Source organism: Cebus imitator, unplaced genomic scaffold (genome assembly GCF_001604975.1).
Source record: "Cebus imitator isolate Cc_AM_T3 unplaced genomic scaffold, Cebus_imitator-1.0 Scaffold60, whole genome shotgun sequence".
NCBI classification, from domain to species: domain Eukaryota; kingdom Metazoa; phylum Chordata; class Mammalia; order Primates; family Cebidae; genus Cebus; species Cebus imitator.
The window spans coordinates 5,178,895-5,205,922 of record NW_016107375.1 but is presented as its reverse complement, the minus strand read 5'-3'; the positions used below and the strand labels follow the sequence as shown (position 1 = coordinate 5,205,922).

The 27,028-nt window shown below is 46.6% G+C and overlaps 1 protein-coding gene across 1 annotated transcript in view; it reads right to left on the bottom strand.

The window, feature by feature from the left end:
* Positions 1-6,119: 6,119 nt before the first annotated feature.
* LOXHD1 (lipoxygenase homology domains 1) overlaps positions 6,120-27,028 on the bottom strand; it is a 186,254-nt gene continuing 165,345 nt past the window's right edge. The window contains exons 38-41 of the mRNA XM_037738984.1: positions 19,328-19,498; positions 13,248-13,380; positions 11,825-11,983; positions 6,120-6,997 (exon numbers count right to left, since the gene is read on the bottom strand). Coding sequence (XP_037594912.1) covers positions 6,517-6,997; positions 11,825-11,983; positions 13,248-13,380; positions 19,328-19,498 — 944 coding nt within the window. The 3' untranslated portion in view covers positions 6,120-6,516. The remainder of the gene's footprint in view (positions 6,998-11,824; positions 11,984-13,247; positions 13,381-19,327; positions 19,499-27,028) is intronic.

Sequence of the window (27,028 nt, the reverse complement as noted above, 5' to 3'; positions counted from 1 at the left end):
CTCTACTAAAAATACAAAAATTAGCTGGGTGTGGTGGTGCGTGCCTGTAGTCCCAACTACTCGGGAGGCTGAGGCAGGAGAATTGCTTGAACCTGGGAGGCAGATGTTGCAGTGAGCCGAGATCGCGCCACTGAACTCCAGCCTGGTGCCTGGCGACAGAGCAAGACTCCATCTCAAACAAACAAACAAACAAAAACAAAACAAAACAACCATAAGTTAGATGATGTAATTCTCTGCTCATCCAGTAGCTACCCATCCCTTTCAGAGCACATGCCAGGAACCTTCAAGTGCCTTTAGGGTCCCATAGGACTCATCACTACTCTGATGCTTTCTCCTACTGGCTTGCTTGAGCTCATGCTGCTTCTGCTACAGTGGCCGCCCTGAAGTTTCAACAACATTTCAGATTTATCTTGCTATTCCCTTTTCTTGGAGTGCTTTCCCCTCAGATGTCTACATGGCATCATCTCCTCTGCATTAAGGATTTATTTAACCAATGTCAAGTTTCCACCACCCTATTTAAAGTTGCAAACACCCACCATGTCTCTCTTCCCTACTTTATTTTTCTTCATTATGTGTTTCCATATGACATATCATAAAATTTATGTTTGTTTACATCTGTTTCCCCCAGTTAGAATGTAAGCTCCACAGAACCCAGGATTTTCATCACTTTTGCTTGACACTGTTTCCCCAGCATTGACATATGAACAAAAGAGCAGGGGTAACTTCTACTGAGTTGCTGTAGGCTGGTCCAAGACTCCTGGTGTTGTCCTCCCACAGCCACAACGACATATGGAAGATCCCTGAGGCAAAGGGTTCCATGGATCCCCTCAACAATCTTCTCTTCCACCCACCCCAGGGGTGAGCCCAGGACCACTATCACTCAATACACAATGTGCATGCCCCAAGGAGGGTTTGAAATCTGAAGTTCCCAGCCTTGGAAATTCCATTAAAAGCAGAGCTGGGCTGCTAGAAGTTTAGGCAATAGGTCTATGGAGAAATGACTCAGACTGGCTAAGGGGCTCTTGGGCAATAGTTGAGGGATCAAGAAGAGTATTCTGATCACAGATGATGAGGTTGGGCTTCCTCAAGTCCTTGAACTGGGATGAATCTCATCACAGAAAGTATTCCAAGCCATGAAATCGACTCATCTACCTACACACATCCATCCACCCACCAACTCTTCATCTATCCATCCACCTATCCACTCCTCCATCTACCCTCTCACCCATTTATTCACTTATCCCTTCATTCTTCCAGCCAATCAGTCAGCCAGTAAGCCAGTCAGCCACCCAGCCACCCATTTACCCATCCATCCCCTTATTCACCCACTCACACACCCATTTATCCATCCACCCACCCATCTACCCATCTATTTACCCATCCACCCATTTATCCATCCACCCAGCCACCCATCCATCTATCCATCCACCCATCCACCCAACGACTCATTTTTCCATCCATCCATCCATCCATCCATCCACCCATCCACCCACCTATACCAACCATTCATCCATCTATCCATCTATTCACCACACATGCATTTAGTACCCATGCTGTGCCCTGGGCCCTGTGCTAAGCGCTGGGGTTACAGAGATAAACTACACCTAGCTTTTCTCATTAAGGACTCACAATCCTGTTGGGAAGACACATGAGGAGACATACAATTCCAACATACCCCTCATAGATGTGGGTGGGCTTCTAGCTCTGTCCTGGGGGAGGGGCAATGGAAATGTTTCCTGGAGTGATTGGAGGCCTGGAGTTGAGATGTAAAGAATGTGATGTTCAGGGAAGGAGACTCCAGAAGGCTGACTAGAGGGGCCCAGAACTCATCTCCTCCACCAAATATGACCAAAACAGCGAGTAGATAACCACACATCAAATAGAGCTTCCAAGAGAGAACACTAGAATTCAGCAGGGAAGTGACAGGGAACTTCCAAAACATGGAAGAAGAGGGCAGGGGTTGGCTCAGAGCCAGGAGGGGAAGAGGTAAGCAAGAGATCCCCAGTAGTCCACATTACACTGCAGGCTCCTGCAGTCCTCACCATGGGAGAGCCCCTCAGCACTCATGGGCCCTGAGACAAGTATGGAGAGCTGCCTGGAGTTCACGTGACTGCACTGCTCCAGAGATCGAGTTAATGCTGGGTCCACACACCCTCTGAGACCAAAGCAGCTGCAGCACAGCACAATCTTAAGAACCCAGCCACCACCAGACTGCATCCTGCCCTGGGCCCAACAATCTCCACATCCCTGGAGACCCACTCACAACCCACACATCTGCCCAGAGGGCTGCAGCATCGTGACAATGGCTGACCCAGGAGTGTGACTGGGTCCCCAGCACTCTAGCTCACGTAATATCCTATACCTTGGGGAATGGGCGATGCAGCATGCCAAGGAGACTCCTCTAGGGACAAAGGGACCTGAAGTGTGTGCTCCTCAGAGCCTGAGGGCTGCCTGCCCTGGACTGCTGCCACTGCCCTTCAGCAGCAGGACCACAGGTCATGATCTCACTCAGAAGTGGGAGTTAAAGTTGCTCTAATGGAGGTAGAGAGTAGAATGACAGTTACCAGAATCTGGGAATGGAGTTGGGAGGAATAAAGAGAGGGTGGTTCACGGGTACACACAGGAAGTTCGATAGGAGGAATACGTTCTAGAGCTTCATAGCACAGTATGATAACTCTAGTTAACAATAATTTATTGTATATTTCAAATTAGCTGGAAGAGGAGATCTGAAATGTTCCCAACACAAGGAAATGATAAATGTTCGAGGTGATGAATATGCCAATTACCCTGATTTAATCATTACAGATTGTATACATGTATCAAAATATCATATGCACCCCATAGATGTGTATAATTATTGTCCATCAATTAAAAAAAAAGAACACAGGCCGGGAGCAGTGGCTCATGCCTGTAATCCCAGCACTTTGGGAGTCCAAGGTGGGCGGATCACCTGAGGTCAGGAATTCGAGACCAGCCTGGCCAACATGGTAAAACCCTGTCTTAACTAAAAATACAAAAATTACTGGGTATGCCACCACATGCGGTTAATTTTTGTATTTTTAGTTGTTTGGGAGGCTGAGGCACAAGAATCTCTTGAACTCAGGAAGCGGAGTTTGCAGTAAGCTGAGATTGCTCCACTGCACTCCAGCCTGGGTGACAGAGTAAGACTCCATCTCAAAAAAAACAAAATAAAACAAATAATAATAATAATAATTAGGTGAAGCACAGTGCCTGGCAGTGTGGAGGGGTGGATGGGCAGCAAGGAGACTTCAGGCAGAGGTCAGCTCAGGCAGAGGACAGCAGGGAGGACAGTGTGTGTGGCATTGCTGGGGGGGCACCCTGCTAGGCATAGAGCTGTGGGTGATTTGCTCAGATGGAGACAGCCCAGGTTCAGGGACTTGGAGAACCAGGAAGGGGGTGCGGGGTGGGGAGGCCTGTGGGTAAGAAAGTGCCCCAGAATGGACTAAAGGTATTAATGAATTTTAATGGAGCTCTCAAAGCAATAGTTTCCTCAGATTCCAACAAGTCCTTGGAGGAAATCCGAGCAGGTCGGGCAGGGAAAGAATGGCAGGAAAGCTGGCTAAGGTCCTGGGGTGTGTTGCTGAGCCAGGCTGGCACTACCCCGTCAATGGTAAGCCAACATTAACAGGACACACCAGCCACAGGATGGTAACAGGCTCCTCTTGTGCCAGCGGTGGCTGAGTCATCCACCGATGCCACACTCCGTGGTGAGACTCCTGTGCAGCTCTTGACAGAAGGACAGGGCAGAGAACCAGTTTGGACTCTGGGCCGTACATCCCCCTCCAGGTTCTGACAGAGAATGGGGAGGCTGGGAGGAGGCAGTGGATGCGAGGGCAGGTCATCCTGAGAGGGCTGCTGTGGGGCTGAGCATGCGGCCTGCCTCCTGGCTGCCCTTGAATCCGAGGCAAGCGACTGGGGCTTCAGCAGGGCTACGTGAGTGCGGGTGTGTCCACACAGGGCAGACAAGAGGCCTGCCCCCTCTAGAGACATGACAGGGGTGAGAGATGGGCTGGTCCTGGTCACAGAGAGGTGAGTGGCCTGAACGGCCAGAGTGTGTCAGAGAGAAGGGTGCCTGAGGGCCCCTTGTGGAGTATCTCAGATCCTAAACAAGAGGACGGTGTGGAGGGTGAACCTGCAGAAGCACTCGTGAAAGTCTAAACATCTGCCAGGTCTGGAAACAAAGAGACCAGCCACAATAGCAGCCCTCAGACAGGAAGCTGCCCGCTGCCTTCACCTCTCCTCCTCCTGCACGAGCCCGAAACCCTGGCTCACCAACAGGTGGGAGGAGGAGGGACAGGGCACGGCAGGGAAAGGGAGGGGAGGCTGACTCACACACACACATATGCAGGCACACACCACATCCGTACTCATGTACACACACAGATTCACATGCATGTACAGCACACCCACATCCACACTCAAGCACACACACACACACACACACACAGATTCACATGCATGCACACACCACACCAATACCCACACTCATGTACAGATTCACATGCATGCACATACCACACTGCACTCATGTGTACACACACATGCCTTCAAATACACACATATGCACATGCCACACCCACACTCATATACACACATGCACAGATTCACATGCATGCAAACACACTCATGCACACAATGCTCTCACACACATGCACCACACACACCCACATTCATGTACACACACATGCACATACAGAGATTCACATACAGGCACACACCATAATGTGTACACATATACATTCACACACCTACCATACCTGCACATCACACCATACACTCACTGCACACACACACATGCACACACACTCATGCCCCTCCCTCACTGTGAGGCCCACCTGTGATGGGACTGAGCTGGGAGACGGCAGGAGGCATAATTTAAGTTTGATGTCTTAACCTTTATATTTGGGCTGGACATTTAAATTATAGAATGGAGATGGATTTCATGACTTAAAGTGTTTGTTGGACTTTTTATTACCTACTGGAGTCCACAGGAGTTGTGAGGCTTGTCTAAATTTTCATCTAGGGACAGGGGAAAAACCAGTTCCACAGAAAGAGATGGAAACTAGCTGTTTAATGATTCCATCTTCCCCTCCCCATCCCCCTGAGTCCTGCGTGTTCAGCATGGTGGATATACTATCTGGTGTAGGCACTGAATTAAAACGACATACACATGAACTCATTTAGTCCTCATCATAATCTACAAGGCGGGCATTATTATCATTCTCCCTGTCTTACAGGTAAGGAAACTGAGGCCCAGAGAGAGAAAATAGTGCACCCAAGTTCTCACAGTTGCGAAGAGGCAGAACTGGGATTTAAACCCAGGCAGGCTGCCCACAGAGCCCATGTATTTAACCTTTCTCCAAGAGATCTCTGAGAGGGGTCTGAATTTGCCTCAGGGTCCTGAAGCCTCACTGTGAGTTTAGACCTATCTGGTACAGAGGGTGCAGGGATCAAAAAGCGGCAGAAACACTGGTCCTGAGGTGCCCTCCTGTAGGGACATTTTCCAGCCTGAGCCACCTTGCTGCCATCCTTTTCTCTGCAGGAAAATCAGATGTTAGGTGCTGAGCTCTGTGAAGTCTTGCTGTGACTTTGTGACTGCCGATCAGGGAGTGTGTGTGCATGTGTGAATCTGTGTGGGTACTCAAATGTGCAGTTCTCCTGCTGCCTTTCCATCAAGGTCACATTCCCTTTGAGAGCAGAGACCAGGTCTTCACTTTGTTCCCAAGCCTCTCTCAGCAATCAGTCAAAACTCTACCCATGGAGAGCCACAGGTGATACTCACCAAATAACCTCAATGACCCTGCTTTCCCTCCTGGCCTTAGAGCGGCAGTGACCAGGCTATTGCAGGTGCCATCCCTATCATCTCTGTGCCTCGTCCTGACTGTTAGCACAGGCTGGGATAACCAGCAGGCACCTGCCAATGCGTTCTCAGTAAAGTGAAGTAAAGAATTAGCTGCTTCTCACAGGCTCATAAATCCCCCCGATAAAACACTTCCTCCTGATGTTTTTCTCCATTTGCCACTGGATTTATCGAAACTGGGGAAAAGCATACACTTCTTAGCAAGCAGATGCTGAGATAAGTATAGGATGTGGTTGGTAATAATTTAATTAGCCCAGCTTTTTGGGGAAAAGTGTTAATTAGTTTTTGCTTAAAATACATCTCCATGGCCTCTCCTTCTCCACTTCTATCCTCTGGGGGAGGCCTCAATTTCTCATCCGCACTCTGCAGCAAGTCCCAGCCTGGTCACTACTGTTATTACAGAAAAAGGAAATACAAAAAGTTATTTTTGGGCAGCCATGGATTATGACACATGCTAATGATGATCACCGTATGTTCAAGAAACAGGGGTATGAAGGGGAGCAGGACCCCACGAAGTTCTCAGTGGCCTGCTGGCCCCCAGCGCCAACCCCAGAGGCTTTAGAGGGCTGCTGATCACCAAGACAGAGGACGGAAATGTGTGATAGGAGGATCTCAGTGAGGGGGGCTCTAGCCCCTCAGACAGAAGGGAAGAGGTCTCTCCAGGTGAGCCCATCCCCCCGCTTCTTGTCCAGCCACCTGCCACAGTTGAAGATGGTGGCCACGCCAGTGCTGGTGTTGGTGACCTCCACCTTCTCCACCAGCCAGCCCGTGCAGTAGCCACTGCCGTCATGCTCCAGGCGTACCTTGCGCAGCTCACCTAGCTCCAGCGTCTCCAGGAAGAAGCGGTCTGTGCTGCCCCGCTCGAAGAGGTTTCGCATTTTCTGCTTCAGCTCCCTCTTGCCTGTGTCCCCGTTGGCCCCAAAGATGGTCACGAAGACGTTGGCATCAGTCCCTGCCCCTGGCTCATAGCCTGTTGTCACTATGACTTCGTACTTGACGGGCACCAGGCTCTGGATCTTGCTGGCAAAGCTCTCTGTAGTCTTGGTAACCTCAAATACCTTGAAGTACTTCCTCTTCCTCTTGAGGGGGATGAGGCAGTCGCAGTTAAAGAAGTACCTGGCAGAGAGGTGGGAGAGAGGAGGGGGAGGGGCTCAGCGGATCCCAGCCAAGGCTGCTCCCTTCCCAGATCCCCTTGCTTATCCATAAACGATCCCTTCCCAAGGTGATGAGATATTGCAGCTGGAAATATTGGGTTAAACTTGAGTTTGGAGTGTCTCAGATCCCAAACAAGAGGACAGTGTGGAGGGTGAACCTGCACAAGCGTTTGTGAAAGTCTAAACACCTGCCAGGTCTGAAACAAAGACACCAGCCACAATAGCAGCCCTCAGACAGAAAGCTGCCGCTGCCTTCACGTCTCCTTCTTCCGCAGGCATCCGAAACCATGTGTGTACCTGCTTAAGTTAAAATTCACCATGGACAGGCATCTCCATTTTTTCTTCTACTTCTTTTTTGCCCCTCACACTCCATGTCCAATCCATAAGCAAATCCTGTTGACCCAATTTTTCAGATATATCCAGAACCAGCTCACCTGAAAACTATCCAGTATCTATCTGCCCTGCTGCTACTTGGGTCCAAGCCACCATCTCCTATCTGGAAATTATCAAGAGCCTCCTAAGTGGCCTTCCAGCTTTTTGCTACCTCTGGTCAATTCTCTATGCAGCAGCCATGTGATTGTGCTGAGATGTAAGTCCAAGTAGGTCCTTCCCTGCTGAGAACCTTCCAGTGGCTTCCCACGTCAAGTAAAGGTCAAAGACTTTGCAGTGGTCTGCAAAACTCCTCATGATCTGATTCTCCTCTCCCTTGTGTTTTCCTTTATTCATTTTTTTGTATTTTTAATTTTTATTTTCTTTAGAGACAGGGTATCAGTGCGCTGCCCAGGTCGGATTGTAGCGGTGCGATCACAGCTCACTATAACCTCTCGAACTCAAGTAATCCTCCTGCCTCAGCCTCCTCACTAGCTGGAACTACAGGCATGTACTATCATGCCCAGCTAATTTTTAAAATTTATTTTTGTAGAGATAGGGTCTCACCATACTTCCAGGGCTAATCTGAAACTTCTGACCTCAAGCAATCCTCATGCGCTGGCCTCCCAAAGCACTAGGATTACAGGTGCGAGTCACTGCACACAGCTGTTTTCCTCTCTCACCTGTCACCTCCTCTTTTCCAAGCTCACTCCAATCTGCAGATACCCTTGCTCCCTCAAAGGGATTGGTTAATGTTTGTTCCTGGTGTTGACACCTTTAGAGGAAGTTGCTAAATCCAGAGTGATAATTTTAGGCAAAACCAAGTAGAAATATAACTATTAAATATGTGCTACCAAATCCCTTACACTTGCCTGTGTTGAATTAAGAGTTTGTGTATATGTGCATGTGAGTGTGTGTGTGTGTGCATGGACTGCAGAGTACAAGGAGAAAGAGGAAGTCCTCTACTGAAGAAGCCGTCACAAGCAGAAGCAAATCTAGAGCCTAGAGAATGGTCTTGGACCAAGAAGTCCTCCCAAGCCTTCTTTTGCACATCCCTAATTTTAGCCTCTGGGTAATGATGGTAGGTTCAGGAATTATAAAGGAAAAAGCCAGACAGCATGGTGGGAAAATGCTGCACAGGATGTGAGAGGGCCTGGTCTGTGCCAGCCCAGCTACCTGCCACCTGTGTGACTATGGGCAAGTCACATCTCCTACCCAGATCTTGATTTTTCCATTGGCAAAGCTGGAGGTTTGGACTGAACAATTGCTATGGTTTCTTCCCACTCCAAACTGCTAGGATACTAACACCTTTGAAAACAAGCAGTCTTGGTACTGGCTAACGACTTCAGCAACGCAACACTGAAAAGGTGTGCCCAATGGTGCAAAATCAAACCCTATTTTAGATGAACATTCTTAACAGAAAAAAATAATTAAAAAAACTACCTTTGGTTTTTGCCTGCTTACACAACTCCAGGACGTCGCATTCTTGAATCTCATTACCCCCTCAACAACCCTGGGCATCATCCTCCCATTTTGTAGAAGGAGGAACTGAGACTTGGAGAAGGAAAGTCACTGCTTAAGGTGACCCAGAGCCACAGCCTGCCTGGCCCTGAAGAATATGCCATTTAAAGACATTTGCAGGAAATCCTTATTCTGTTTTGAGATCCTTCTTCCCCCAATTTATCACTTGATAAATTTGGATTGTTGTTACATACTACAGTTTCTCAGAGGAGGATATACTTACATTGTTTTAGAAGTCTCTTAAAATGTATTTCTTTATGCATATGCCCACTAATATGCATAATTCTATATAAATATACAAATCATCTGATCATATGCATACTTTTCTAAATGTACTTTTTTTTGCTCCCTCTTTGCTTGGCTCTCTTTCTCCTTCCTCTCACTTCAGCATCCCTTCTCCTCAGATAACCCATGTAACGGTTGAGGGTGTAGCTGCCAAATTTCCCTCCATTTCACCCAACCCTGCGCAGACCCACATATACATAGACATATGGGGATGTCAGTGTTCCCTTTACAAAACGGCATCACATAAGACATGTTTTCCTGTGTCTCACTTTTCTCACTCAATAATACTTCCTGGGAATTGCTCCAAGTCATCTGGTATGTATTTAATTCCTTATTTTTGATGGCTGAAAAATATTCCCTGGTGTATATAAGGAAATGTTTTCTGATAGACATAATTATAGGATCACCAACATGCGGGCCCTATGGACTTACACAAAGCTCTGGCTTTGGAAGGATATGTAGCAGGCTGCTCCTGCTAGAAAAGGGGGAAGGTGTCCAGCCAGAGTAAAGGCGAAAGCAGAGAAAAATGAGCAGAGGGAAGTATACATATTCAAAACCATGTATAATATAAGCACACGTCTGTGAGCACTGTGTATTAGAAAAATGCCAGAGAGAATGGGGTCACCAAAATGCCCATCACAAAGGCCACCTCTGATGAGCAGGGCTGTAGGGAATGTTTACTTTCTTTTGTATATGTTTCTGTATTATTTGAATTTTTATGGTTGTTTATTAGATATGCTACTGGGATAAAGTTCCCTTTGTATGACCTTCCTCCCAAATCCTGAGGCTACTAGTGATGAGTAAGAACTGCTCAGAAAGGTCAAAAGCACACTGCAAAAGAGGGCTCAGGATGGAAATAGCTGGGAGATGGAAATTTGGTTATTGTGTATATGAGAGATTGAGATTAAATTCATTTGTAATTCATGGAACTCCGAATATGGTTAACGCGGTGGCAGGAAAGGAATTGTGGATGTTACACACAGCGTTAAGCAAGAGGTTTTATAACACAGAATGTAGGTGCCTTCTAGAATGAGGCCATGTGAATTGTCACCACGATTAAGCATGTCTGCGAAGTCATTCACTCTTCTGGGCTAGTGTCTCAGCTGCCAATTCCTCATCAGTACTGGTCCTAGCAGCCACACAGAGCCACTCCTACAGGATTTATTGTACTTGAGCTGGGTTTTCTCTAGAAGACCCAGCAAATAATGCCACAGCTCATGAGGGAAGTTGCTATGAACAACGTTGTGTCTTTCCAAATGTATACGTTGAAGCTGCAACCCCTAAGTCAATGATATTTGGAGATGGGGGCCTTTGAGAGATAATTAGGTTTAGACGAGGTTATGAGGGTGAGGCCCTCATGATGGAATTAGTGCCCTTACACTAAGAGGAAGAGAAATCAGAGCTCCCTCTTGGCCATGTAAGGACACAGAGAGAAGGCAGCCATTTGCAGGCCAGAAAGAGAGTCCTCCCAGAACCCCACCTTGCTGGAATCCTGATCTCAGACTTCCAGCCTCCAAAGCTGTGAGAAATAGCTTTCTGTTGTTAAAGACACCCACTCTCTGATATTTTGTTATGTCAGTCTAAGCAGATGTCAGAACCTCTTCTGCCAAATTCCCAAGGCATTGCTTGGTCTCAGGGAGCCAAATCCAGGGAGCTGCAGGTTGGATGGATGTGGCTTTGAGAAGCTTGGGCTCCTGAGGGCCAGAGCCCATAGCTGAGGGCTCTGCCTGGGTCCAGCCTGGCTGCTGCTTCTGTGCAGGCAGGGACTACCTTTCCTTGTGCAGTGAAGGCTCTACTGTGGTAAGAGCAGGGCCAGCCCCAAGGAGAGGTGCAGATGTGGGAGGGTCCACGGTGGTTCTGGCCCCGTGAGCTGTGCACTCAGCTTTCACTTACCCTTTACTCAGCTAATCCAAGCCTTGACCTTGGATTCCCTTTTCTACCCTCCCCTGACTCCTTCTCAGCACCTTTCCTGCCTTCCAGAGCCTTAGGGCTGTTTCTGGCTTCCCAGCTTGGTTACCAAGTGCTTTTAATTAGGCAAATTGATGACTGTGACTATGTTGCCCGGGTAACTAAGACCCTTAATCTTCCAGAAATGCCTGAGTCTCCAGAAGGCTCTGATGGGAGAATGCAAAGCCCCTTATCTGGGGTACTGAGAGGCAGGTGGACCATTGGATTACTCCAGCTTGTCTTTGGTCCCTACTCTGCCCACATGGATGGTGAATTTTCTCTATGACTGTGAAAACAGCAGGCTTCAAAGCTGTGTTTCTTTGTCATTATAGAGTGAGGGAAGGGGAAGGCAAGAAAAGTCTCTGCTCTCTGGCACTGTTTGACTTTCTCAGTATTCTTCCTAGGAAGCATCCCTAGATTCAAAGGCTAGATGCAGCCAAGGTTATCTGGCCCACTCCTCTGCCTCTGACAGTAGATGCGCAGTCCAGGTAGCTTCAGAACCATGCAGCTGTCTCTTCCCTCCCTGCCTTCTAGGCCTCCTGAATGGGGTAATCTTGACCTTGAAGAGGACATCTCCTCACACCCTGCTCTCTTGCCCATGGTCCAGTTCAGTCCCTGCCCCATGCTGAGGGAGTGGCGCTTCCTTGGGGAGAGGCTCAGTACATACACATTGCCGTACTCCATCTCAGTGATAGTGATGGTCTTGACATGCCAGACGAGCTCCCTCTTGGGGATGAACCGGTCTTCCCTGGCGAGGTGGCCCACACAGAGGGAGGCAATGTCCCCCAAGTAGACACTGTCAAACTCGAACGTGTCTGTGGTCCCCCTGCAGAAAACAAAGGTGTGGTCCGTGAGCTGCCTATGCCCACCAAGTCAGGTAAGCATTTGTCGGGGGTCTGCTGCATTCCAGGCACTAGGCCAGGGAACAGGGATGGGATGGCAAGCGAGATCTCATGGCAGTCCTGGGGGCTTTGAGGTGTTCATTTCAGTTTGGGACCAGGACAATCACAATGAAAAAGCCCCACTAGCTGCCTGGCCCCAGCACCAAAGAATGGTGACATCGTTATGCAGGATGGAGATGGGGGGTGGTGGTGAGGCTTAGCAGAGGGAAGAGGGGAAGGGAAGAGTCCCCTGAAACAGGCATGCCTTAGCAAAGTCATGGGTAGAAATAGTAGGGTGTGGAGGTGCAGATATTTCTGGGAGAATGTTGGTTTGTGAGGAGTTTGGGTTCAGGGAGGGAAAAGCTGATGGAGAAGGCAGGGGTGAAGGCAGTCTGTGGGGGTCTGTAAGCGCCAGTCTAAGGAGCCCAGACTTCATCCTGATGTAGAAATTTGAAGAAAAGTTTGCTATAAACGGAATGTCTGTGTCCCAGCTTCCCGAAATTTATATGTTGAAACCTATTCTCCAGTGTGATGGTATTTGGGGGTAGGGCCTTTGAGAGGTGATTGGGTCATGAGAGCTGAGCCCTCATGAATAGGATTGATACCCTGATAAAAGGGGCCCCAGAGAGCTTCCTCCCCCTTCTGCCATGTGAGGACACAGTGAGAAGATGGGTATGAACCAGGAGGCGGGCTCTCACCAGAACCAGATTTGCTGGTGTCTTGGTCGTGGACCCCCAACCTCTAGAACTGTGAGAAATGCATTTCTGTTGTTTCTAAGCTACCAGTCTGACGTATGCTGTTACAGCAGCCGGAGTGGACTAAGAGAAAGACGTAGTGGAGTTAAGGGAGGTGGGGGCTGTCTCAGCAGTCCTGAAGGGAGTGGGGAGATGGAGTGGGCATCCAAGCAGTTCAGAGGTGGCTTTGATGGAAGGAAGTGTGGTGCTTGTCCACACAGGTGTGGGACAACGTTTGCAGTGAGTAGCACTGGTCACAGGGTGGGCTCCCATTAAATGCAGTCCCATGCTTTCCCTTTCACCACTGCCTGTTTAGCCCCTGGGCGCTTGCACAGATTGGCACACAGTAGGTGCTAAGTACTTGCTTGTTAGGCCCATTTGTGTAGCTATGGCTCCCACCTAAGGGGGAGATTCTTGGGGCCCTCCCTTACCTACCCACCCCCCTCCCCACTTCCCTGTGGGCCTCCCTTCCTACTTCCTAAAGGCCCGCTGCCTAGAAGAATTTTCCACGAGAAACTCTTTGGATCGGTTCTTCCTGCCCTCCAGGATGAGCCAGACGTTCTCCCTGGTTTCGCCTCCGTTGCCCGTTTCTATGACGATCTCGTAGGCTGTAATGGAGGAGGTGGGGGAGGGTCAGCTCAGGGGAAGCAGCACCCATCATCAGGACAAGAGCAAGAGGGCAACAGCCTCCGTTCCTTCATTTGATCTTAGGCCACAGGCTGGGGGTGGGAGAGGCAGATTAAAATCACCACGATTGAGGCGTTGTAGGTAGAACCTGCCTGGATTCTGGGGCTACAGCGAACACTCTCATTTTATTTATAGTAGCAACCTCTTTGCAAGCAAATATGGGAGCCACTGGGAATGCAGCAGGAGGTGGGGCTGAACACTCAGCTACAGGGCCTGGATGCCTGCAGATCAGTGCTGAGAAGGGAGAAGAAGGGGGGCCCACTGCAAAAGCAAAGGGGAAAGACCAGGCAGGCAAAGCACCCAGAAGACCCTTGCACTGGCTCCAGCAAGCAGTCCCACTCGAATCCTGTCTGTGTCACTCCATCCCACCCTTCTGCTCCCTCGATCGTGTCTGCGCTGGCATGCACTCCTCCAACCTTGGCTAAGTAGATGCCAAGTGCCAGGACTAGACTAGACCCTGGGTGACCCTAGAACTCAATCTCTAGCCCCAGATACAAACACTGACTGTACCATATGACAGAATGTGGTAGTTAAGCTTGCAAAAAAGAGCCAAAATACTGTGGGATGAGACGAAAACCTGGCTCCCTATTTCCTCTCCCACTTCGGGTCCTGGTACTTTCTCTCTTGCTCACTCCAGCCACCCTGCCTCCTAGCTGCACCCAGAGCACGTAGGTGTGCTCTTGACTTAGAGCTCTGCAATGCTGTCTTTTTGCCTGAAGTGCTTCCCTCTTTTCCCCTCCCTCCCCCACCCATAGTGGCTTAGCTCACTGGCTCATCTTCTCGCTCTTACTCAAAAGTCATGTCTCAGAGATGTTTATCCAACCACTCTAATTAAAATTGCAACCTGATCCCCTTGCACTCCTGGTCTGCGTTACCTTGCTCCATTATTTCTCTTGTCCTTAGTACCTTCTAATATGCTACGTAGTTTATTTATTCATTGCTTTATTGTTATTGTATGTCTCCCCTCCTACTTAAATATAAGCTCCATGAGGGCAGGGGTCTTCATTTTGCTCATTGATAGATTCTCAAGTGCCCAGAACAGCGTCTGGCACACAGCAGACCCTCAATAAATACTTACCGAGTGAATAAATGAGTGATTGAGCTAATCACAGAAAGTTTCATGAAGGAGGTGACATTTGAGCTTGTCCCTAAAGAAGAGCCTTGATTACAATCAGCAGAAAATGGGGGAATGTTCCAGGCAGAGAAAAGAGCATAAGCCAAGATACTGAGGGAGTGTTGCATGTGATCCAGGCTCACTCCCTAGGGACCATGCCAGGGATGGAGCTGGCACCCTGGAGGACACAGTAAGTGTCTGGCTGGAGTATCCCCAGACATAGACCCCTTGCTGCAGTACCTGAATGACTTACAGTCTGGGATTCCGGATCCAAAGGGGTGGCTCTGTTTCTGTGCCTTTATGTCAGAGACATGATTAAAAATAATGAAAAGGAGAGATGGCCATATCTGAGGTTCAATGTAGCACCAATCCCAGCCCCTCAGCCACACTTTTGCCTTGGTAACTTTTCTCAAGGAGAAATCTCTGCTACCTGAAACAGAGTGAATCTAGGCAAAGAGACAGGCAGCCTCTGATAGAGAAGAGATCTACAGAGAGCACATCCTTTCTGCAGCAGGGAGGGGCTCTGCAGCCCAGGACAGATTCCAGCCCAGGGACTCAAAGCCATCCTAGCAAGGGGAGCTGTACTACTGCCTTCTGCTTGCCCACAGGAGGCGATGGTCTGTTCTGCAAATAGGCACTGGTGAATTCAGAGAGGGATCCTAGGTGTGGTTAGGGAAATGGTTGGTCAGCATCAGTGAGGGAGGCAGGGAGCGCTGGGAACCTGCATATCACCACGATAAACTCAAGTAGGAGATATGAGAGATGATATGGGTAGGGCGTCCTACACGGATTGAAATGAATTATTTCCTAGTGGTCCTAAGGATAAGGTAGAGGAGTAAGGTTTGTAAGCAAGGACATTTAGTTAGATTGGAAACAAATGTTGCTAGTTGCATCAGTGGTCTTTTGAGAGGAAGCTTCAATCAGTGTATTTTCACCTTGCTTTCTTTCCCATATGAAGCGGCTTGTTAAAAATGTAGAAGGCATGACTCTCAACTTTGTTCACAGGTTGCTGGGAAGGAACAGATGAAAGAGGATCAGGCACTTGAACATTCAGAGCAGGTAAAAGCGATGAGCCCCATCTAACAGAGATCTCCCGTGGGGCCAGCATACCCAAGGACAAGCCCCACTGGAGGAAGGCGCTTGGCAGACTTGCAAAGGAAGAAGCACATGGAGGTCACCAGCATAAAGGGGCCACCAGCAAAGCTACTGTGGGCTTAGGGGGCATGGATGGTAGTTTGAAAGGCAAGACAGGAGAGGAGTAAGCAGATCCCCCTTGAAATCTTGTCCTTATCCTGGGCATGGCATCTGCAGAGGGCAACAAGTGAGTGATACAGGATGTACTGAGAGGGAAAAGGGCAGGATGCAGGGAAGATCCAATGTCACATTCTTCAAGGAGCTGCAGAATAAACAGGTGTTTAGTCTTGAGACAAGAACTGCTGGGGCACATGATTGCCATGGAGAAATCCTAGGAGTATAGTTGGGCTTCTAGTGGGCATTTGGATTTTACTGCCTTATGTTTCAGGACCATTGTTTATGCTGGGGAGCTCCTACCAGCTGAGAGTGGCGCCTAGCCAATCAGTGGATGGGGCTGAGAGTCCTGGGCCTGGCCAATCAGAATCCTCCTCAGGGAGATGCTCTCTTACCTTCCATGAAGGCTTTTAAGCTGGAATGGTATGGGGTTGGAGCTGCTAGCAGCTGACTTCCACTATGGAGAGAGTCTCTACTAAAACAAAGTTGATGCATGGGAGGAAACAGAGTTGAGAGGAGAAGAGAGAAAGAGACATATGGAGGCCACTGGAGCCTCTGGAGACAGCCAAGCCTCGGCAAGAGCCACCCAAGACTTCCAAGTTCTGGGAGCCAATACACTCCCTGTTGCTGGAGCCACCTTAGGACTGGGCTTCAGGCACATACAACCAAGAGTCCTGACCACTCCTGAAATTTTCTGTTTGACTCCACTGGGACTACCAAAGGATGGATGCTTCAATAACGTAAATATGAAGATGGATTTTCTAGCTGAACTGCCTGGTGAAGCAAGCAGTGAATGTTCCATCCCTGGTGAGTTGACTCACAAACTGGACTGTTATTTGGGCTGAAAATGTTGCAGATAAGCCTGACTGAGCAGCCTTAAAAGGCCTCAAGAGTGGGAACACAGGGAGCAGGAGGGCTGCAGAGAGGAAGACATTGGCCCTTCCAGAGGATGTCTCAGAGAGAGATGTTTTGTCCTTCCAGGTGTGTGTGCATGTGTGTGTGTGTGCGTGTGTGCATGTGTACACAAGCATGTATGCACACACGTGCATGTGATCCTACTGTCCTGGCCTTACCCTGGATCAATTACAATAGAATCTCTGGGAGTGGGACCCAGACATATTATTTAAAGATTGCCAATAGTTTTCAGCTTTGGCTGCACATTGGAATCACCTGCAGAGGCAGATGGTTGCAGAGGGCAGGGAGAAGCTTCTAGAATTGTCAACAAGAGTTGGAGATGAAGGTAGAGGGCAGGAGGCTAAATGAGATGGTGCAATCGATTAGTCTGGAGTACCAGCCAGGCCTAATAAGGACAAGACATCTTGGGCCGGTGCAGGGGGCCTTCGATGTGTCGCTTAACCTTTTTGGTGTTTTGTTTGCTTTATCCATGACACAGAGATGTGAATTTGCACCCCCTCTATTTCATGGAGTAGGATTGCAAAGACCTATTGAGAACATGGGTGTGGAGTGCTTTCACCCCCATAGAGCTCTGTTCAAGTACAAGAGGGCGTTTGTCCTCACACACTGAGTGTCCAGAGATGCCTTGAGGTCAGTGATGTCAGAATGTAAATGCCGTGAGGGCAGGGCCCCTGTTTAATTAATTGGCGTGACTCCGGAGGTCAGAGTAGGGCCTGACCCTTGTGGGTGCTCAGTAAGGGTTTGTCACATGGTTAAATGAAAGTAGCTGAGGGTTGGGATGCATGGCTCAAGCTGCACCCATGACTGCCTCCAGGGCAAACCTCAATCTGAGGACACAGATGTGGCTACCTGTTCCCTCATGGGCAGTCCAGATGGCATCACTCTATTCTCTGCAGCCTCCCAGTAAAGAGAGATTGATTCAGGCCCTCTCCTGGCTGTGCGTCCCCGCCCTCTTGTCTCCAGCATGCACACATCCTTCTGGAACTGACACAAGGGTCACCTCCCCTCTACAATCTCTCTGCTAACCCAAATCTCACAGATTTTAGCAGAGATTTGGCAGGGAATCTGTGAAGGAGACTCAGTGATTATGCTCCAAGCCTTACAAATCTCTCCTTCCCTGGACACCAATGGTATGAGGAGTCTCTATTGCTCATCATGGCACTTGTGTAAGGGTCTTAAGGTTTCCCTCGAACTAGGCTGTGAGGTTGTAAGGACAAGGACTGCATTTTCTTCCATTCACTCAGCACCAACTAACTGAGCACCTATTGATCCCCAAGGCCTGCAGAGCTGCAGACGGCTACATACATGAGTGATGCTATCCCTAACCTGTGGGAGCTTTTGGATATATTGAGAGACTAATGCATGTGCAAAGGTCAATACAAATAAACTAGAGTTCACAAAGCAATATGCATTATTCATAGCATCTAAAATAAAACTGGGCACTCAATAACTTCTCAGGGTGTAATTATACAAGTTGGGAGTCTACCTTCTGAGTTAGGGCAGGAATCCTCATACAGAAATTCTCGATAAATGGGTATTTGGCCCTTGTTTGAATATTCCCAGGGACACAATGCTCACTACCTCTCAAGGCAGCTAATCTCATCATTGGGCAGTTTGGATGGAATGGTAGAGATGACTGTGGGTGAGTGGCTTCCTTTCCATAGTCTACAGTGGTCCCTGGAAGGGGCTGTCCAGCCAGGGACTACATTTCCCAGGTGCCCTTGCATCTGGTGGCACCACATGCCTAATTCACATTAATAGGATATGAGTTCTATTAGGGGAATGTGCCTTCTCCATGCTCTTTTCCCATCTGCAGAAAACATGGAAGCCACATGTTGGAAATGACTGAGACACAGAAGGAGCTTGGGTCCCTAAATCATTCCATGGAAGACTTCCCACCAAACGCACGTACTGGAGTGGGTACTATAGGAGTGAAAAATTTGTTTTGTTTTGCAAAGACACTGAGATTTAGAGGTTTACCTCTTACTGAAATTAGTGTTGCCTTAATAACTAAGGTTGGAAAAATCCATTTCTTACATGAGGCTCTGCCTTGGACAAGCCTCTTCCAATCTGTTGGACCCAGACACTGGCATCTATGAAAGGCACATCTCCCTAGGCTTTGATTGCCATCCCCTCAGGATCAATTACTCTTCCCCTTTAAATATCCCCTGAGGAAGGGACAAAAGGAAATCCGCTCCTGGAGATACTGGCTTCCCCTGCATTCTGTTTCTAGGAAGCGTTGATTAGGCAGCTGTTGCCACAGGCATCAGTTGGATGATATCCACAGTATAAAAATAAACTAGAGAGGACTCCACACCAAACCACCCAGCCCAGCCTTCAGGTCAGGGTCAGCTTGTCCCCAGTGGGTTTTCCTGCTACCTAATTAGTCCCTGTGATTCTGAGCCATGAGCTGGCATCAGTGTCTCTTAGCAGTTCCAGTTTCACCAAGCAACATTTAGGATGTTTCCTCATGCATCTCTCCATATTATTCCCTGCATCCGGCATCTGACCCCCCTCCAGCTGGAACAGCATCTTCTTATTCCAGCACCATTCCCTGCCTCCCTCTGGAGCCAATGCTCTCCCCCACATACTGGTCTCTTCCAGCTCATCATTGATCTTGTTGTTGGCACAGGCAAAGTCGCGGACAGTCTGCCCATCACCCTCACTCTTGGAGAGCCAGCAGTCACACTGGAAGCGGAAGGTCTCGTCGCGGGAGTTGTCCTTCACGTCAACATAGCTCAGATGCCAGCCAGGAAATATCCCTGTGGAAAAGACACCATGGGGACTGGAAACTGGATGTGCCCTCCCTCTCCTTTCAGACTTCTACACCCCCCACAACCCACTGGCTGTGTGTCCCTGGGCGAGTTCTCTTTCTTCTTTGGGCCTTGATCTCCTTGATGATAAAGTGAGGGGTTGTGTTAGGTGGTCTCAGAGGGTTCCTCTGGTGCAGAGGAGACCATTCTCTGTAAAGCCTTTAACCTGGGGTTCATGAACCCTAGAGGATCTGCGTATGGAACTTTCTTGGGGTCCTTGACCCCAAGAAATTGTGCTGTAATTATATGTGAACATTTTACCAGTGAGAGACCTTATGCTTTCATTAGATTCATAATTGAGATCTCTGACCCAAAATAGAACTTTCTAGTGTTCACTAAGATGAAAGATGATTTCTATTACTTCCTGACACCAGCATTTACCTAGTCCATGCTCATTATCCTTCCAGAATCAGTTCAGGTGGCAACTCCTCCAGGAAGCCTTCCCTGATGCCCCCTGATCACCCACTAGGCCTGCATCAGGTGTTCTCCATGCTCCTGTAGCCTCCTGCATCTGCTTTGGCCACACCCTGGCCACCTTTTATTGTCAGTATTTACATGTGTTTCATTCTCCAGGCCACAAGCTCTTGGGGGCAGGGAGTAGGTCTTACTTGTTTTAGTTTCTCTCACGCCTAGCATAATGACTGGCAAGTAGCAGTTACTCAATGAATGCTGAATGAATGAATGTGTCATGACTTGGTTGTTCAACAATCATAGAACAAATCCAAAGCTGCTGTTTCTTTTGGGTATGTTGCTAATATTGAACACATAGCTGCCCCTGTTGTAATTGGCAGGCCTTCCCTGGGAAGTGTGCCCACCATAGCACAGCTATCAAATATGAATTGATGTGCGCTCGCATCACGGTGTAAATAGCATGCATGTGACAGCTGCATGCTCTTTACACCATGAGCTGGTTCAGTTACTCTCTTCTCTTCAAAGTCCTTGAGAGCTCTTAAAACCAAAGGACCCCATGCAGGAGGAAATCCCAGTGGTTTGGCAGGTGACTTGCTGCTTATTATATGTACGCAAGGAAACTCCAAGAGTCTTAAAGCACAAAGAGACACAAAAAGATGGACACACACTTCCAGGTCACCCAGATCACACGGGACACATGTTAAGGCTCAGCAGAGAATACACAGCGGTCCTAATATAGCATCATTCCAGGTTGAAAAAGTATTTCTTATGTTTTGTAAACACAGCTCTTCACTGAAGTAGAAAACAGCACCAATACAGTTAAGCTGAATTTTAAAACACTTCGGTTGAGTTAAACAGTGGTAAGTTATTTTAACAATAAATTTGTCTTTTTAACTCAATTAATCTTTTTGTTTTTGTACATTAGGGTCAATTCCACCGGTAAGTATGCAAAATGGTTGCTTTCTGAGATGCTTCCTGATAGCGTAATGAAGATAAGACCTTCCGCTTCCAGTACAACTGCTGGCTCTGCAAGATTAAACTACATAGTAAGCCTTAATATATTCAGTCTGGAAATGAGACAGAGAAGACCTACTGAAGCAGTGCTCAAACACTTCTGGAGTAGAGCTTAGGAAGGAAGAGACAGGTAAAGAGAAAGGCAGAGAAAAAGGTGACAAGTTGTTGATTCTATTGAAAGGTGTCCAGGTAGAAGAGACTTTTTGTCCTCCTCCCACCACTCATCCTCACTTTCTTTGTGTGTGTGTGTGTGTGTGTGCGTGCGTGCGTGTGCGTATGAGACACACGCAGACACACAGATGCTCAGAGATTCTACTATCCAGTTCTTACACAGTTTGATTGATACAGACCTCTGGAGTGGAACCCAGGCATCAGTAGTCATTAAGGCTCTTTAGGTAATCCCAATGTGTAGCCAAGGCTGAGAACCTGGGCCTGTATCACTATCACTGGAGAGTTTGTTAAACTATACGTTGCTGAGCCCAGTCCCAGAGTTTCTAATTCAGTAGGTTTGTGGTGGAGTCCAAGAATGCCCATCTCTAACTAGCTCCCAGGTGAGGCCAATGCTGCTGGTTCTAGAGTGACACCTTGAGAACTACTGGTTTAATGTATCAGGACCAGAGTCAGGGGGGGTCTTTCTGCAGAATCACAGTAATAGGAACTCAATGGGAAGTCTGAACATGTGATTGCATGCATGAGGGAGCATGAGTATGCTAGTGGACGAGGATGACATTACCTGGAGACATAAACCATCACGAGATTGTTTCTGTTGCTGGAATGTACCATTCATCATGCTCTATACCCTATGGAGTTTTCAGTACAGAATTATACTTCTGGGCTCTAGGCAAGGTGGTGACTGAGAAAAGCAGCGAGCTGAGGGGAAGGGTGGATTCTGGGATGGCTTTACCTTTATCCACATATAATCCATTGCCTCTACTGCATGGATGAAGACAACCAGAACAGGAGCCTATCTAGCCCGGGTTGTCCTGGGGCTCAGTGGCAGGCTGCCTCTCTTCCCACTGTGGCCCCCTTGCTCCATCCTCTCAAATTGCCATTTTCTCACCACATCCACAATTTTCAAATTAAAATTATTCAAAGAAACTCCTTCTATGAGCTTTGTGCTTGATGCTCACTTAATTGCCTTGATTTGGAAATTTTGGGTGTGATTGACAGGGATCTTACCATTACTTTCTCCCACTAAGAACCTATCAAACATGCAACTGGGAACAGGTGGTTCTGGCAGGCTGATATCATATGTCTGGTTTTTGCTGGTGATAACAGCATGATAGTAGATGGGTAAATGGACTCACAGGTACAGCATGGCTAACCGAGTGGCCAGCACTAGCTACATGGTATATGTCCTACCTGGCCTTGGCAGATGTATTAGCTTATTCTTATGCTGCTATGAAGAAATACCCAAGACTGGGTAATTTATAAAAGAAAAGAGGTTTAATTGACTCACAGTTCTGCATGGCTGGGGAGGCCTCAGGAAACTTACAATTATGGTGGAACGTATTTCTTTACAGGGTGGCAGGAGAAAGAATGATTGACAAACGAAGGGGGAAGTCCCTTACGAAACTGTCAGATCTTGTGAGAACTCACTCACTGTCACAAGAACAGCATGGGGGAAGCTGCCTCCATAATTCAATTATCTTTATCTGGTCCCACCTTTGACACCTTGAGATTATTACAATTCAAGGTGGATTTGTGGGGGGACAGAGCCAAACTGTATTGGTGGACCAAGAAGGAACCATCTGAAATCGACAGAGAATCCATTGCTTTACAAACTCTTCTCTTTTAGGGTTCTACTTTATTATTATTTTTTTTTAACGTAAAGGTAGCAAACACCCCACACTGTTTTGACACCTTTTATTCACAAACTATATCAGAATATAAATACTGACTCATTCTTTTTCATAGTTGCCTGATATTTCATTGTATGCACATGTCACCAAATTATTTATCTTGTCCTTGTTGATAGGTAATTAGTTGGTATCCAGACTTTTATTTCTGTACACAATGCTATAATATCCTTCCACATGTATCATAGTGCTCTTTTAAAATGATAAATCAGATTTTGTCACTTCTCCCTATAAAAACCCCCAATGGCTTCCCATCACTGTCAGAATAAAATACAAACTGCTCACTAAGGACTATTAGGATTGACATAATCTGGTCCTTTTCCACTCCTCTGATTTTATTTCACACTATTCACAACTTCACTTATTCTGTTCCACCTACTGGCCTTCTTTTTACCCCTTGATATATGAAGTCCTTTGTTGTCTTAGAAACTTCGCATCTGCCATTCTGTCTGTTTGGAACTATATTCCCCAAGCTCTGAATATCAACACCATCTCATCACCGAGGTGTCAGATCAAATGTTCTGTCTTTGAGAAAGGCTTTGTTAACAACCCTATTTGCAGAAGCTTCCTAATCCCCAATTACTTGCCATCAATCATGATATATGCCCACTTCACAAACTGTTTGTTTCTGTTTTCTCATATATTGTAGTTTGTCTTCCTCCACTAGGTTGTAAGCCCCATGAGAACAGAAGTCTTTTGTAACAGAAGTCTTTTGTGACTGTAACTATGTTTCAGTGCCTAGAACAGTGCTTGGCATATTAGTTAATAAATGTTTATTGAATGCATGGGTGTGCACTATTATTGGACAGGGAAGAATGGCACCAATGGTAAAGTTTTAGGAGTGGCTGGGAAAAAGAATTTGAAGCCCTGCCAGGGAGTGATGGCCAGTCCTAGTAGAATTGATTATTTTATCCCAAGTTTTTGAAAGTTTACTTTAAGAAAAAGGCTTAGAAACTCTGAACCAGTGTGGGGTCCCACTCTGCTCAGGCAAGAGATGGCAGTCTCTGGATGGGAGTGAGACTGGCAGCTGCTCCCTAGAGTTCATCATGCCATCACCTGCCTGTGGTTCCCCAGTGGCTTTCCACATCCGATGGGACCAAAAGGCTCAACTCTGTGTTTACATATTTAGGGCCTTCTTCAGCCTGACTACAACATCTTATCTCTCACCTCAATAAGGAAGAACCCTTTTACAAATCCCCTGTCCCAGTGAGATGGATTTAAGCATTTCTTTGGCATTTCCTCTCTCCTCATTATGGCACTCAGCTATTCTCTTGCCTTAAATATCTGCCGGTTATCCTCTGGACAATTTAGATCTCACTTCCTCTGCAAGGCCCTCCAAAATCCCCAGGCTCACAGCGTTTTTTCCTTGTCCATTCTCTTGGTCATGAGCACAGACATCTTGAGAAATCTCTGCTATTCAGGTCATGACTATGCCCTAACACTTGTGGCTGTTTTTATGTGTATGCCTGACTTCTCTAGTTAGATTTTAGGGAATGAGAATCATGTCTTAGGACCTCTTAGCTGTATCACAGTGATATGGACTTAGCATTCAATAAACACAGAACTGTTCAACTATTTTTACTTTCTGAAGTGAACTGTCAATTCTTTGCTCCAGCACAAACCACTAAAAATTCTCCTCAGGTAGGAAGATAATTTTCTTCACCAAGCAACTCCTTCCTTGAAAATAATCTTTGGCAAGCTAAGGATTCATCTAGGTAACTCACATTTCTTCAGTAAGATCAACAAATGGTTTGAAGTAAGATATGGAACCATCATAGAGCCCTAGCTGTGAATTATTATGAGAATCTAGCTATTATCTTTCCACAGACACTTTTGCACACACATTATCTAAGAGGCCACCCAGAGCGACACTCTGGGATCTGGCAGATGGGTTGCAGTCCCAGCATGTCCACCAAACTGAACACATGATATTACCATACCTCAGTATCCTTACTGGTAGAATGTGGGGATTGAAATAGATGATTTCTGAGGTTCTTTATATTGGCTGGTGCAAAAGTCACTGAGGTTTTGGCAAAACTGCAATTACTTTTGCACCAACCTAATATTTCTACGAATTTATATTTTTCAAAATAAAACACCTAAATTTTTTCTTTCCCAGAGACTTAATTTAACCAAAGAAGGCAAGAAGAACAAGATAAATTAGAAAATAAATACTCTGGTTGTAATTTGTTCAATATTGTAAAAGCTATCTGGGTAATTGGAAATATGGAGAATTAATCATTTATCTTGATTTTCCTCTATGAACTATATTTCATGATAATCAAATAGCCTAAGGGAATTTTTTAACAGAAAAATTCTAGCTACTAAGTGGATAGGAAATGATAGAATTAGAAAGTCACCATTTGTAACCCTAATTGATCATCACTGGATAAGTCCACTAGATGAAGAGTTTTGAGGAAACTTTATAATGGAGTAATCAGGCTGGCAGTCCCTGCATCCACTATTCAATGTTAGCACCAATTAGAATGAGACTTCTGTGTACTTCATATTACATCAATAAACAGTATTTCCTCCATACATTGTATTCCTCACAAACTTACTCAGTATACAGTACTGAGGAAATTTACATATTTTCCATGTATTCCATATACAATATTAAGAAAATTTACATACTACATAGTATTGGAAAAATTTGCTATGGAGTGGAAATTGAACAATACAAATAAATCATTGTTAAGTATGATAATGGTGGTGTAATTCTGTAGGAAAAGATTTATTTTAAAAAGAGAAACACACTAACTATGTTTGGGGTGATATGACATGAAGTTTAGGATTTGATTTTATATCCCCCAGCAACCAAAAAGAAGAAAGAAAAAAACAGTATGAAAGGTAAAGCTGATGTGACAAATTCCCATAGTTCAAATTTGATAGTTCAATAATCAATAATTGATTCAATAATGAATCAATGATTTATAATTCTTGAACTTGGGTGATGGCTATGAGGAAGTTCATTATACTATTTCCTTCACTTTTGTGCATGTTTAAAATTTTTCACTGATAAAGAACTATTGAATGGACAAAAAAGATTGAAAGGGAGATTCAGAGGAAGAGAAGATTTCTATGCTTTAAGTTAAGCATTTGTCACCTGATTTCTATGGTATTTGTTCAGAAATCCCCACCTTTATTGTAGAAGACTCTCAAACAAAATATGTTTTTCCTCATAAATGTCTATGCAAGGGAAGCATAAGGTAACTGGAAAAAATTTAAAGTAAACATAAAAAGTATGGCATAGAGAGAGTCTAAGGACATGTTTAGCCATGTATTAACATTTAAACTTCCATCCCTGGAGGAGAAAGTTATCATTAAAAGGAAGTTAGACACAAAACCTGGACTTCTCTGTCCCTCTCCTGAACCTAGTATCTCAACCGTAGGGGCTCAATAAGGATACAGAAAGGCCGGTTGCAGCAGCTCACACCCTGAAGCAGGCGGATCACTTGAGGCCAGGAGTTTGAGACCAGCCTGGCCAAAATGATGAAATCCCATCTCTACTAAAAATACAAAAATTAGCCGAGTGTGGTGGTGCACACCTGTAATCCCAGCTACTCAGGAGGCTGAGACAGAAGAATAGTTTGAGCCTGGGAGGCGGATGTTGCAGTGAGCCGAGATGGTGCCACTGCACTCCAGCCTGGGTGACAGAGCAAGACTCTGTCTCAAATAAGTAAATAATAAGGATACAGAAATCTTCCTTTTCCTGATGAGCCTGAAGACATACCAATAATATTAACCTACTTTCAGACCCAGTGTCTGTTAAAGGGAAGGAGGGCCAATTCTTTGCCTACAAGGGGAAGAGGATCACATTAATGACTCAAGATTTCTTTAAACCCAAGGCAATCAGATAGTCTTTGGCTACCCAAAGTGGTGGTGGGGTGGGGTGTCACACTCTTTGGAGAGGCTGACGCCTGAACAATAGTAGCAACTAGTCACAAGGTTGGAGTGGTTTAGAGCTGTCCATGGTTCTGAACCATCTTCTTTCAGATTTTGACCGTGACAGGATGGAAGGAATTGGCTGATTGGAGTCACGTTTTTACATGGTAGAAAAATACATCAAGAAAACTGAAGAAGTCTGGATATGTGTGTGATTAGTGTCTGGGAGGTGGGGTAGCTGGCACTGGAGGAGTTAGTCATGAGTCTGAGTTTCATGGTCAGGACTCAATTTTTTTTTAAAAGCACTAAA